General features: G+C 49.0%; 1 protein-coding gene across 1 annotated transcript in view; it reads left to right on the top strand.

The window, feature by feature from the left end:
- eif2ak3 (eukaryotic translation initiation factor 2-alpha kinase 3) overlaps positions 1-14,272 on the top strand; it is a 74,203-nt gene that overhangs the window by 51,330 nt on the left and 8,601 nt on the right. Inside the window, 8 exon segments of the mRNA XM_064953085.1 lie at positions 2,033-2,155; positions 2,672-2,901; positions 3,160-3,272; positions 6,555-6,677; positions 6,764-6,910; positions 8,724-9,318; positions 9,321-9,533; positions 10,417-10,590. Coding sequence (XP_064809157.1) covers positions 2,033-2,155; positions 2,672-2,901; positions 3,160-3,272; positions 6,555-6,677; positions 6,764-6,910; positions 8,724-9,318; positions 9,321-9,533; positions 10,417-10,590 — 1,718 coding nt within the window.

Here is a 14,272-nt window from a genome sequence, read left to right as displayed (position 1 = left end):
GCCTGGAGTTACAGTGTGTCCAGCCTGGAGTTACAGTGTGTCCTGTCTGGAGTTACAGTGTGTCCTGTCTGGAGTTACAGTGTGTCCAGTCTGGAGTTACAGTGTGTCCTGTCTGGAGTTACAGTGTGTCCTGTCTGGAGTTACAGTGTGTCCTGTCTGGAGTTACAGTGTGTCCAGCCTGCTGTCTGGAGTTACAGTGTGTCCAGCCTGGAGTTACAGTGTGTCCAGCCTGCTGTCTGGAGTTACAGTGTGTCCTGTCTGGAGTTACAGTGTGTCCAGCCTGCTGTCTGGAGTTACTGTGTGTCCAGCCTGCTGTCTGGAGTTACAGTGTGTCCAGCCTGGAGTTACAGTGTGTCCAGCCTGCTGTCTGGAGTTATAGTGTGTCCAGTCTGGAGTTACAGTGTGTCCAGCCTGCTGTCTGGAGTTACAGTGTGTCCAGTCTGGAGTTACAGTGTGTCCAGTCTGGAGTTACAGTGTGTCCAGCCTGCTGTCTGGAGTTACAGTGTGTCCAGCCTGGAGTTACAGTGTGTCCAGCCTGGAGTTACAGTGTGTCCAGCCTGGAGTTACAGTGTGTCCAGCCTGGAGTTACAGTGTGTCCTGTCTGGAGTTACAGTGTGTCCTGTCTGGAGTTACAGTGTGTCCAGCCTGGAGTTACAGTGTGTCCAGCCTGGAGTTACAGTGTGTCCTGTCTGGAGTTACAGTGTGTCCTGTCTGGAGTTACAGTGTGTCCAGCCTGCTGTCTGGAGTTACAGTGTGTCCAGCCTGCTGTCTGGAGTTACAGTGTGTCCAGCCTGGAGTTACAGTGTGTCCAGCCTGGAGTTACAGTGTGTCCAGCCTGGAGTTACAGTGTGTCCAGCCTGGAGTTACAGTGTGTCCAGCCTGGAGTTACAGTGTGTCCAGTCTGGAGTTACAGTGTGTCCAGCCTGCTCTCTGGAGTTACAGTGTGTCCTGTCTGGAGTTACAGTGTGTCCAGCCTGCTGTCTGGAGTTAGTGTGTCCAGCCTGCTGTCTGGAGTTACAGTGTGTCCTGTCTGTAGTTACAGTGTGTCCAGTCTGGAGTTACAGTGTGTCCAGCCTGCTGTCTGGAGTTACAGTGTGTCCTGTCTGGAGTTACAGTGTGTCCTGTCTGGAGTTACAGTGTGTCCAGTCTGGAGTTACAGTGTGTCCAGCCTGGAGTTACAGTGTGTCCAGCCTGCTGTCTGGAGTTACAGTGTGTCCAGTCTGGAGTTACAGTGTGTCCTGTCTGGAGTTACAGTGTGTCCAGTCTGGAGTTACAGTGTGTCCAGCCTGGAGTTACAGTGTGTCCAGCCTGCTGTCTGGAGTTGCAGTGTGTCCAGCCTGGAGTTACAGTGTGTCCTGTCTGGAGTTACAGTGTGTCCTGTCTGGAGTTACAGTGTATCCAGTCTGGAGTTACAGTGTGTCCTGTCTGGAGTTACAGTGTGTCCTGTCTGGAGTTACAGTGTGTCCAGTCTGGAGTTACAGTGTGTCCAGTCTGGAGTTACAGTGTGTCCAGTCTGGAGTTACAGTGTGTCCAGCCTGCTCTCTGGAGTTACAGTGTGTCCTGTCTGGAGTTACAGTGTGTCCAGTCTGGAGTTACAGTGTGTCCTGTCTGGAGTTACAGTGTGTCCAGCCTGCTCTCTGGAGTTACAATGTGTCCAGTCTGGAGTTACAGTGTGTCCTGTCTGGAGTTACAGTGTGTCCAGCCTGCTGTCTGGAGTTACAGTGTGTCCTGTCTGGAGTTACAGTGTGTCCAGCCTGCTGTCTGGAGTTACAGTGTGTCCTGTCTGGAGTTACAGTGTGTCCTGTCTGGAGTTACAGTGTGTCCAGTCTGGAGTTACAGTGTGTCCTGTCTGGAGTTACAGTGTGTCCAGCCTGCTGTCTGGAGTTACAGTGTGTCCTGTCTGGAGTTACAGTGTGTCCTGTCTGGAGTTACAGTGTGTCCAGTCTGGAGTTACAGTGTGTCCAGTCTGGAGTTACAGTGTGTCCAGCCTGCTGTCTGGAGTGAGTTTTAATGCAGTGTCTCTTTCACGCAGATTCCCCATCTCGGACTCCTGTTCTGGTTGGTTCTGATGAGTTTGACAAATGTCTGAACAACGACAAGTTCTCTCATGAAGAATACAGCAACGGAGCTCTGTCAGTCCTGCAGTACCCGTATGGTAAGAACCTACTGTTATAACATGTTATAACCTCCTGTTATACTGTCAGTCCTGCAGTACCCATATGGTAAGAACCTACTGTTATAACATGTTATAACCTCCTAGTATACTGTTTTAACCTCCTAGTATACTGTTTTAACCTCCTAGTATACTGTTTTAACCTCCTAGTATACTGTTATAACCTCATGTTGTACTGTTATAACCTCATGTTGTACTGTTATAACCTCATGTTGTACTGTTATAACCTCATGTTGTACTGTTATAACCTCATGTTGTACTGTTATAACCTCATGTTGTACTGTTATAACCTCATGTTGTACTGTTATAACCTCATGTTGTACTGTTATAACCTCCTAGTATGCTGTTATAACCTCCTAGTATAAAATCCTAACCACCTCTTCTTATTTTACCATGTTGTTAAAAATGACATGGAAATGCATTGTTGATTTATAATAGTACAAGTTATTGAGTTTGTTTTAATTGATTGATTGACTGGTTCCTCTCTCTGTTCCCCAGACAACGGGTACTACTACCAATACAGTAAGCGTTACCGTGGGCGACGCGGCGTGGCGGAGGTGTCTCTGCTGAAGGACGGTGGTGCAGCGGTGGAGAGGAGGAGGAAGGATCCGGTCCTGTTACTACCCTGGTGGAAAGAGATTCTAGGGACCATGGTGTTCTGTATCGCCGCTACCACCTATATAGTCAGGAAGTTCTTCCAACCCCCCGCCGCGGTGGAGTGCATACGGGTACGAACACACACCGCCTTCACATGTCAGCCACAGACAGTACGTGTCCTTCCTGTTCTTCATTAGTGCACACCGTAGCAAAATGTTTCGTAACGGATAGGCGTTTCCAGTTTGTTTTCACCGTCTGTTTGGTGCCTGGTGAATACGACCCTGTACGTAGAGGGGGGGGGGGTGTTCAGAAGTGTTTTTTGTTGTTGTTTATTGTTGTTTCTGGATCAATGTTAATTAATAATCCCGTCTCTATCCTGATCTCCGTAGCAACGCAAGGAGTCGGAGACTCAGTGTCAGACAGACAGCAAGTATGACCTTGAGGTGGCCGAACCCAAAGAGACGGTTGTCATGGAGACCCGCCCCAGTGAATATGTATCCAGGTATCGTACGGTGTTGACATTAAAACAGACCTGACAACTGATTCACTGAAGCTATGTCCAAAATGGAACCCTACTCATACTGATGCCCCCCCCCCCCAGTATTGATACTGTATAGTAGCTGATAGCCCCCCCCCCGTATTGATACTGTACAGTAGCTGATAGCCCCCCCCCCAGTATTGATACTGTACAGTAGCTGATAGCCCCCCAGTATTGATACTGTACAGTAGCTGATAGCCCCCCCAGTATTGATACTGTACAGTAGCTGATAGCCCCCCCAGTATTGATACTGTATAGTAGCTGATAGCCCCCCCAGTATTGATACTGTACAGTAGCTGATAGCCCCCCCCCCCCAGTATTGATACTGTATAGTAGCTGATAGCCCCCCCAGTATTGATACTGTATAGTAGCTGATAGCCCCCCCCCCCCAGTATTGATACTGTATAGTAGCTGATAGCCCCCCAGTATTGATACTCTATAGTAGCTGATAGCCCCCCCCCCCAGTATTGATACTGTACAGTAGCTGATAGCCCCCCCTCCAGTATTAATACTGTATAGTAGTTGATAGCCCCCCCTCCAGTATTGATACTGTATAGTAGTTGATAGCCCCCCCTCCAGTATTGATACTGTATAGTAGCTGATAGCCCCCCCCCCCAGTATTGATACTGTATAGTAGCTGATAGCCCCCCTCCAGTATTAATACTGTATAGTAGTTGATAGCCCCCCTCCAGTATTGATACTGTATAGTAGTTGATAGCCCCCCTCCAGTATTAATACTGTATAGTAGTTGATAGCCCCCCCAGTATTGATACTGTATAGTAGCTGATAGCCCCCCCTCCAGTATTAATACTGTATAGTAGTTGATAGCCCCCCTCCAGTATTGATACTGTATAGTAGCTGATAGCCCCCCCTCCAGTATTGATACTGTATAGTAGCTGATAGCCCCCCCTCCAGTATTAATACTGTATAGTAGTTGATAGCCCCCCCCCAGTATTGATACTGTATAGTAGCTGATAGCCCCCCCCCCCCAGTATTGATACTGTATAGTAGCTGATAGCCCCCCCCCAGTATTGATACTGTATAGTAGCTGATAGCCCCCCTCCAGTATTAATACTGTATAGTAGTTGATAGCCCCCCTCCAGTATTGATACTGTATAGTAGCTGATAGCCCCCCTCCAGTATTGATACTGTATAGTAGTTGATAGCCCCCCCAGTATTGATACTGTATAGTAGCTGATAGCCCCCCCTCCAGTATTGATACTGTATAGTAGCTGATAGCCCCCCTCCAGTATTGATACTGTATAGTAGCTGATAGCCCCCCTCCAGTATTGATACTGTATAGTAGCTGATAGCCCCCCTCCAGTATTGATACTGTATAGTAGTTGATAGCCCCCCCCCCAGTATTGATACTGTATAGTAGTTGATAGCCCCCCTCCAGTATTAATACTGTATAGTAGTTGATAGCCCCCCCCTCCAGTATTGATACTGTATAGTAGTTGATAGCCCCCCCAGTATTGATACTGTATAGTAGCTGATAGCCCCCCCCCCAGTATTGATACTGTATAGTAGCTGATAGCCCCCCTCCAGTATTGATACTGTATAGTAGCTGATAGCCCCCCTCCAGTATTAATACTGTATAGTAGTTGATAGCCCCCCTCCAGTATTGATACTGTATAGTAGTTGATAGCCCCCCCCCAGTATTGATACTGTATAGTAGCTGATAGCCCCCCCTCCAGTATTAATACTGTATAGTAGTTGATAGCCCCCCCCCCAGTATTGATACTGTATAGTAGCTGATAGCCCCCCTCCAGTATTGATACTGTATAGTAGCTGATAGCCCCCCCCTCCAGTATTAATACTGTATAGTAGTTGATAGCCCCCCTCCAGTATTGATACTGTATAGTAGTTGATAGCCCCCCCCCCAGTATTGATACTGTATAGTAGTTGATAGCCCCCCTCCAGTATATATATATATATATATATATATATATATATCCCATTTAGCAGACGCTTTTGTCCAAAGCGACTTACAAGTCGGCTGGGGCCACTACTTTTACATATGGGTGGCCCTAGCGGGAAGCGAACCCACGACGCTTGGCGTTGCAAGCACCATGCTCTACCGACTGAGCCACACAGGACCCCAGTATTAATACTGTATAGTAGCTGATAGCCCCCCCCTCCAGTATTAATACTGTATAGTAGTTGATAGCCCCCCCCTCCAGTATTGATACTGTATAGTAGCTGATAGCCCCCCCCCAGTATTGATACTGTATAGTAGCTGATAGCCCCCCCCCAGTATTGATACTGTATAGTAGCTGATAGCCCCCCCCAGTATCAATACTGTATAGTAGTTGATAGCCCCTCCAGTATTGATACTGTATAGTAGCTGATAGCCCCCCCCCCCCAGTATTGATACTGTATAGTAGCTGATAGCCCCCCCCCCCCCCCCAGTATTGATACTGTATAGTAGCTGATAGCCCCCCCCCCCCCCAGTATTGATACTGTATAGTAGCTGATAGCCCCTCCAGTATTGATACTGTATAGTAGCTGATAGCCCCCCCCAGTATTGATACTGTATAGTAGCTGATAGCCCCTCCAGTATTGATACTGTATAGTAGCTGATAGCCCCCCCCCCAGTATTGATACTGTATAGTAGCTGATAGCCCCCCCCCGAGTATTGATACTGTATAGTAGCTGATAGCCCCCCCCCCCCAGTATTGATACTGTATAGTAGCTGATAGCCCCCCTCCAGTATTGATACTGTATAGTAGCTGATAGCCCCCCCCCCCCCCAGTATTGATACTGTATAGTAGCTGATAGCCCCCCCCCCCCAGTATTGATACTGTATAGTAGCTGATAGCCCCCCCTCCAGTATTGATACTGTATAGTAGCTGATAGCCCCCCCCAGTATTGATACTGTATAGTAGTTGATAGCCCCCCCAGTATTGATACTGTATAGTAGCTGATAGCCCCCCCCAGTATTGATACTGTATAGTAGTTGATAGCCCCCCCCCCAGTATATACCACTCTCTGGGAAGAGAAGCAGCTGATTTGGGATCATATGCCTTTCACTGTATTTGTACATGTGGAACTAAAACTTGAAAATGTATGGAGGGAACGGTGGTTGCCTGTGGCACGGGGCATATGGACAGCTGACCCCCCCACCCCATTCATCTCAAGTGACACTAACCACATGGACCACTTTGTCCATACGTTTGTCAGCAAGAGCAAGGGTCAAATCTCTGTGTCCATTCGACAATAGAGTCCTCCTCTTCTGTCTCCCAGGTACCTGACAGACTTTGAGCCGGTACAGTGTCTGGGTCGAGGAGGGTTTGGTGTCGTGTTTGAGGCTCGGAACCAGGTGGACGACTGCAACTATGCTATCAAGAGGATCCGCCTTCCCAACAGGTACCGGGCTTCAGCATTGTTACAAACGATGTACCTGTGTTTACTAAACCCGCTAGCCTGTGTATTGACCAGCTCTTATCCAACAGAGAGCTGGCCAGGGAGAAGGTGATGAGAGAGGTGAAGGCTCTGGCCAAGCTGGAACACCCAGGGATCATCCGTTACTTCAACGCCTGGCAGGAGAGCCCTCCAGAGGGCTGGCAGGAGGGACAGGACCAGCGCTGGCTGGAGGAGAGGTAGGAACCATAATGATGTGACACCAGGTAGGAACTATTACAGTGTAGCACCAGGCAGGAGAGCCCTCCAGAGGGCTGGCAGGAGGGACAGGACCAGCGCTGGCTGGAGGAGAGGTAGGAACCATAATGATGTGACACCAGGTAGGAACTATTACAGTGTAACACCAGGCAGGGGAGCCCTCCAGAGGGCTGGCAGGAGGGACAGGACCCAGCGCTGGCTGGAGGAGAGGTAGGAACCATAATGATGTCACACCAGGTAGGAACTATTACAGTGTAACACCAGGCAGGAGAGCCCCCCCCTAAGGCCTGGCTGGGGGGGAACTTTTAGTCAGAAATGGACTGCTATTAATTGAGCGAGAGTCACAGCTACAGTTGAAGCCGGAAGTTTACATACACTTATGTTGGATTCATTAAAACTCATTTTTTCAACCACTCCACAAATGTCTTGTTAACAAACTATAGTTTTGTCAAGTCAGCTAGGACATCTACTTTGTGCATGACACAAGTCATTTTTCCAACAATCTGTACAAACAATAGTACGCAAGTATAAACACCACGGGACCACGCAGCCGTCATATCGCTCAGGAAGGAGACGCGTTCTGTCTCCTAGAGATTTACGTACTTTGGTGTGAAAAGTGCAAATCAATCCCAGAACAACAGCAAAGGACCTTGTGAAGATGCTGGAGGAAACAGGTACAAAAGTATCTATATCCACAGTAAAACGAGTCCTATATCGACATGAAAGGCCACTCAGCAAGGAAGAAGCCACTGCTCCAAAACCTACATAAAAAAGCCAGACTACGGTTTGCAACTGCACATGGGGACAAAGGTCGTACTTTTTGGAGAAATGTCCTCTGGTCTGAACAAAAATAGAACTGTTTGGCCATTATGACCATTGTTATGTCTGGAGGAAAAAGGGGGAGGCTTGCAAGCTGAAGAACACCATCCCAACCGTGAAGCAGGGGGTGGCAGCATCATGTTGTGGGGGTGCTTTGCTGCAGGAGGGACTGGTGCACTTCACAAAATAGATGGCATCATGAGGATGGAAAATTATGTGGATATATTGAAGCAACATCTCAAGACATCAGTCAGGAAGTTAAAGCTTGGTCGCAAATGGGTCTTCCAAATGGACAATGACCCCAAGCATACTTCCAAAGTTGTGGCAAAATGGCTTAAGGACAACAAAGTCAAGGTATTGGAGTGGCCATCACAAAGCCCTGATCTCAATCCTATAGAAAATGTGTGGGCAGAACTGAAAAAGCGTGTGCGAGCAAGGAGGCCTACAGACCTGACTCAGTTACACCAGCTCTGTCAGGACGAATGGGCCAAAATTCACCCAACTTATTGTGGGAAGCTTGTGGAAGGCTACCCAAAACGTTTGACCCAAGTTAAACAATTTAAAGGCAATGCTACCAAATACTAATTGAGTGTATGTAAACTGCTGACCCACTGGGAATGTGATGAAAGAAATAAAAGCTGAAATAAATAATTCTCTCTACTATTATTCTGACATTTCACATTTTTAAAATAAAGTGGTGATCCTAACTGACCTAACTGACCTAAGACAGGGAATTTATACTAGGATTAAATGTCAAGAATTGTGAAAAACTGAGTTTAAATGTATTTGGCTATAAGGTGTAAACTGAGTTTAAATGTATTTGGCTGAGGTGTAAGTAAACCTCCGACTAGAAACTGTATGTTTCTAGAACCCATTGATTCTCCATCTTGTTTAATGTTGGTTGAAGCCATTTCCGTTCCTAAAATGTATGAAGTAGGATGATGGCGATGGTAATATTCCTCTCCTCTCTCTCAGCACTACCGACTGGCCTCTGAGCTCCCCCGACCACATGGAGGTGCTGTCTGTCAAAGTGCCCATCTCGTCTGTCTCCAGCCCTGTGAGTTCTGCGTCAGGGCTGGGCGGGGCCTTCATGACTGACCACGACCAATCCATGCTCTCCAGATCCGCAGGCGGGGCCATGGGATTTGGCTGTGGGGTTATGGACTTCAGAGTTGGGACTGACATCCCCTTCCCCCTGCTGATTGGTCAGGACAGTATGATGTCAGAGCTGGATAGCCAACCAGACGCAGAGGCCTCGACTTCAGACACTCCCCACTCCTTTGAGCTATGCCCCCCCCGCGGCCCCAGCGACTGCACCTCGTCCTCCTTTGACATCGTGTTCGAGGACTCGGGCTGCGACCGTGACGCCGACCCTGACCCTGAGGTCATGATCCCCTCAGAAGCCTCTGGATTGGCCAGTACCCCACTCACTGAGAAGGCTAGCTCCTCCTCCTCCCACACCAGAAGAACCGACCCTTTCCCCGTACCCGTCCCACCCTCCTCCCCCTCCATCCCTCCCTCCTCCTCCTCTCCTCCACGCCCCACCTCCCTCTGCCTGGCCCCAAGCCCCTCCCGGACCCCCCAACTCTGCGGCCCCAGCCCTCTCCTAAAGTCTACCTGTACATTCAGATGCAGCTGTGTCGTAAAGACACCTTGAAGGATTGGATGTCTCAGAGATGTCTGCCTGAACACAGGGAACATTCTCAGTGTCTGGGCATATTTCTGCAGATCTCTGAAGCCGTTCACTTCCTCCACAGCAAAGGCCTGATGCACAGAGACCTCAAGGTGAGGACATCGACACAGATACACACACACACAGGAATGAAGACGCATGCACAGACAGATGGACACCCACCCACACAATCCCCAGCCCTACCTTCACCAGTATCTAACAATTCTCTCTCTCCCCCTCCTCTCTCCTCCTTCCCTTTCCCCTCTCTCCTCTCTCCTCCTCCCCTCTCTCCTCTCTCCTCCTTCCCTCTCTCCTCCTTCCCTTTCTCCTCTCTCCTCCTTCCCTCTCTCCTCCTTCCCTTTCTCCTCTCTCCCTCTCCTCCTTCCCTCTCTCCTCTCTCCCTCTCTCCTCTCTCCTCCTTCCCTCTCTCCTCCTTCCCTCTCTCCTCTCTCCTCCTTCCCTCTCTCCTCTCTCCTCCTTCCCTCTCTCCTCCTTCCCTCTCTCCTCCTTCGCTTTCTCCTCTCTCCTCCTTCCCTCTCTCCTCCTTCGCTTTCTCCTCTCTCCTCCTTCCCTCTCTCCTCCTTCCCTCTCTCTTCTCTTCTCTCCTCTCTCTTCCTTCCCTCTCTCCTCTCTCCCCCTCCTCTTCTCCTTCTCTCTCCCTCTCCTCTCTCCTCTCTCCTCTCTCCTCCTTCCCTCTCTCTCCTCCTTCCCTTTCTCCTCTCTCCCTCTCCTCCCTCTCCTCTCTTCTGTCTCTTCCTTCCCTCTCTTCTCTCTCCCCCTCCTCTTCTCCTTCTCTCTCCCTCTCCTCTCTCCTCCTTCCCTCTCTCCTTCCCTCTCTCCTTCCCTCTCTCCTCTCTCCTCCTTCCCTCTCTCCTCCTTCCCTTTCTCCTCCCTCCTTCTCCCTCTCCTCTCTTCTCTCCTCTCTCCTCTCTCTTCCTTCCCTCTCTCCTCTCTCCCCCTCCTCTTCTCCTTCTCTCTCCCTCCTCGCTCCTCCAGCCCTCCAATATCTTCTTCACAGTAGATGATGTGGTGAAGGTTGGAGACTTTGGTCTGGTGACAGCCATGGACCAGGAAGAGGATGAAGATGATTCAGGCCCCCTAACTCCCATGCCCAGCTACGCCCGTCACACTGGACAAGTCGGCACCAAACTATACATGAGCCCAGAGCAGGTAAGACCGAACAGACACTACCAACAGTATGTGGACACCTGCTCGTCGAGCATCTCTTTCCAAAATCATGGGCATTAATATGGAGTTGGTCCCCCCCTTTGCTGCTACAACAGCCTCCACTCTTCTGGGAAGGCTTTCCACTAGATGTTGGAACATTGCCGCTATAACAGCCTCCACTCTTCTGGGAAGGCTTTCCACTAGATGTTGGAACATTGCTGCTATAACAGCCTCCACTCTTCTGGGAAGGCTTTCCACTAGATGCTGGAACATTGCTGCTACAACAGCCTCCACTCTTCTGGGAAGGCTTTCCACTAGATGTAGGAACATTGCTGCTATAACAGCCTCCACTCTTCTGGGAAGGCTTTCCACTAGATGTTGGAACATTGCTGCTATAACAGCCTCCACTCTTCTGGGAAGGCTTTCCACTAGATGGGGGGCGGTTAGAGCGTTGGACTAGTAACCGAAAGGTTGCAAGTTCGAATCCCCGAGCTGACAAGGTACAAATCTGTCGTTCTGCCCCTGAACAGGCAGTTAACCCACTGTTCCTAAGCCGTCATTGAAAATAAGAATTTGTTCTTAACTGACTTGCCTAGTAAAATAAAGGTAAAATAAAATAAAAAAATAAAAATTGCTGCAGGGACTTGCTTCCATTCAGCCACAAGAGCATTAGTGAGGTCGGGCACTGATGTTGGGCGATTAGGCCTGGCTCGCAGTCTGCGTTACAATTCATCCCAAAGGTGTTCGATGGGGTTGAGGTCAGAGCTCTGTGTAAGCCAGTCTTGTTCTTCCACACTGATCTCGACAAACATTTCTGTATGGACCTCACTTTGTGAATGGGGTCATTGTCATGCTCATGCTGAAACAGGAAAGGGCCCCAAACTGTTGCCACAAAGTTGGAAGCACAGAATAGTCTAGAATGTTATTGTATGCTGTAGTGTTATGATTTCCCTTCACTGGAACTAAGGGGCCGAACCATGAAAAACATCCCCAGACCATTATTCCTCCTCCACCAAACTTTACAGTTGGCAATATGTATTGGGACAGGTTGAGTTCTCCTGGCATCCACCAAACCCAGATGTGTCCGTCAGACTGCCAGATGGTGAAGTGTGACTCATCACTCCAGAGAACGCTTTTCCACTGCTCCAGAGTCCAATGCTCTGCCATGGAAACCCATTTCATGAAGCTTGAAATTGAGCTCAGGTGCATCCTGTTTCCATTGATCATCCTTGAGATGTTTCAACAAATTGATTGGAGTCCACCTGTGGTAAATTCAATTGATTGGACATGATTTGGAAAGGCACACACTTTTCTAAACTCAGCAAAAAAAGAAACGTCCTCTCACTGTCAACTGCGTTTATTTTCAGTAAACTTAACATGTGTAAATATTTGTATGAACATGACATTCAACAACTGAGACATAAACTGAACAAGTTCCACAGACATGTGACTAACAGAAATGGAATAATGTGTCCCTGAACAAAGGGGGTGGGGTCAAAATCAAAGTAACAGTCAGTATCTGGTGTGGCCACCAGCTGCATTAAGTACTGCAGTGCATCTCCTCCTCATGGACTGCACCAGATTTGCCAGTTCTTGCTGTGAGATGTTACCCCACTCTTCCACCAAGGCACCTGGATGTTCCCAGACATTTCTGGGGGGGAATGGCCCTAGCCCTCACCCTCTGATCCAACAGGTCCCAGACGTGCTCAACGGGATTGAGATCCGGGCTCTTCGCTGGTCATGGCAGAACACTGACATTCCTCTCTTGCAGGAAATCATGCACAGAAGGAGCAGTATGGCTGGTGGCATTGTCATGCTGGTGGGTCATGTCAGGATGAGTCTGCAGGAAGGTTACCACATGAGGGAGGAGGATGTCTTCCCTTTAACGCACAACATTGAGATTGCCTGCAATGACGACAAGCTCAGTCAGATGATGCTGTGACACACCGCCCCAGACCATGACGGACCCTCCACCTCCAAATCGATCCAGCTCCAGAGTACAGGCCTCAGTGTAAAGCTCATTCCATCGACGATAAACACGAATCCGACCATCACTCCTGGTGAGACAAAACCACGACTCATCAGTGAAGAGCACTTTTTGCCAGTCCTGTCTGGTCCAGCTACGGTGGGTTTGTGCCCATAGGCGATGTTGTTGCCGGTGATGTCTGATGAGTGCCTTACAACAGGCCCACAAGCCAGACTCTTCCTAGAGCTGGCCGCTCAGCCAAACTGAACAATTTTGCACGCCCAATTTTTCAGTTTTTGATTTGTTAAAAAAGTTTGAAATATCCAATAAATGTCATTCCACTTCATGATTGTGTCCCACTTGTCGTTGATTCTTCACAAAAAAATACAGTTTTATATCTTTGTTTGAAGCCTGAAATGTGGCAAAAGGTCGCAAAGTTCAAGGGGACCGAATACTTTCGCAAGGCACTGTACAGGGGGTACCGGTACAGAGTCAATGTGGAGGCTATATACAGGGTGTTACGGTACAGAGTCAATGTGGAGGCTATATACAGGGTGTTACGGTACAGAGTCAATGTGGAGGCTATATACAGGGGGTACCGGTACAGAGTCAATGTGGAGGCTATATAGAGGGGGTACCGGTACAGAGTCAATGTGGAGGCTATATACAGGGGGTACCGGTACAGAGTCAATGTGGAGGCTATATACAGGGGGTACCGGTACAGAGTCAATGTGGAGGCTATATAGAGGGGGTACCGGTACAGAGTCAATGTGGAGGCTATATACAGGGGGTACTGGTACAGAGTCAATGTGGAGGCTATAGACAGGGGGTTCCGGTACAGAGTCAATGTGGAGGCTATATACAGGGGGTACCAGTACAGAGTCAATGTGGAGGCTATATCAGGGGGTACCGGTACAGAGTCAGTGTGGAGGCTATATACAGGGGGTACCGGTACAGAGTCAATGTGGAGGCTATATACAGGGGGTACCGGTACAGAGTCAATGTGGAGGCTATATACAGGGGGTACCGGTTCAGAGTCAATGTGCGGTTGGCACCGGTGTCGAGGTAATTGAGGTAATATGTACATGTAGGTAGAGTTATTAAAGTGAATATGCATAGATAACAACAGAGAGTAAGCAGCAACAGCATGGGGGGGGGGGGGACACTGTAAATAGTCTGGATAGCTGTTTGATTAGATGTTCAGGTGTCTTATGGCTTGGGGGTCGAAGCTGTTTAGAAAGCCTCTTGGACCTAGACTTGGCGCTCCGGTACCGCTTGCCTTGCAGTAGCAGAGAGAACAGTCTATGACGAGGGTGGCTGGAGTCTTTGACCATTTTTAGGCTCTTCCTCTGACATCGCCTGGTATAGAGGTCCTGGATGGCAGGAAGTTTGGGACCAGTGATGTACTGGACCGTATGCACTACCCTCTGTAGTGCCTTGAGGTCGGACGTCGAGCAGCTGCCATACCAGGCAGTGATGCAACCCGCCAGGATGCTCCTGATGGTGCAGCTGTAAACCTTTTTGTGGATCTGAGGACCCATGCCAAATCTTTTCAATCTCCTGATGGGGGAATAGGTTTTGTTGTGCCCTCTTCACGACTGTCATGGTATGATTTGGCCATGACAATCCATTGGTGATGGAACTTGAAGCTCTCAACCTGCTCCACTGCTGCCCCGTCGATGAGAATGGGGGCGTGCTCGATCCTCCTTTTCCTGTTGT

This window comes from Oncorhynchus masou, chromosome 32 (genome assembly GCF_036934945.1).
Source record: "Oncorhynchus masou masou isolate Uvic2021 chromosome 32, UVic_Omas_1.1, whole genome shotgun sequence".
Lineage (NCBI taxonomy): Eukaryota > Metazoa > Chordata > Actinopteri > Salmoniformes > Salmonidae > Oncorhynchus > Oncorhynchus masou.
The sequence above is the reverse complement of the archived record's forward strand: the minus strand, read 5'-3'. Positions and strand labels throughout refer to the sequence as shown.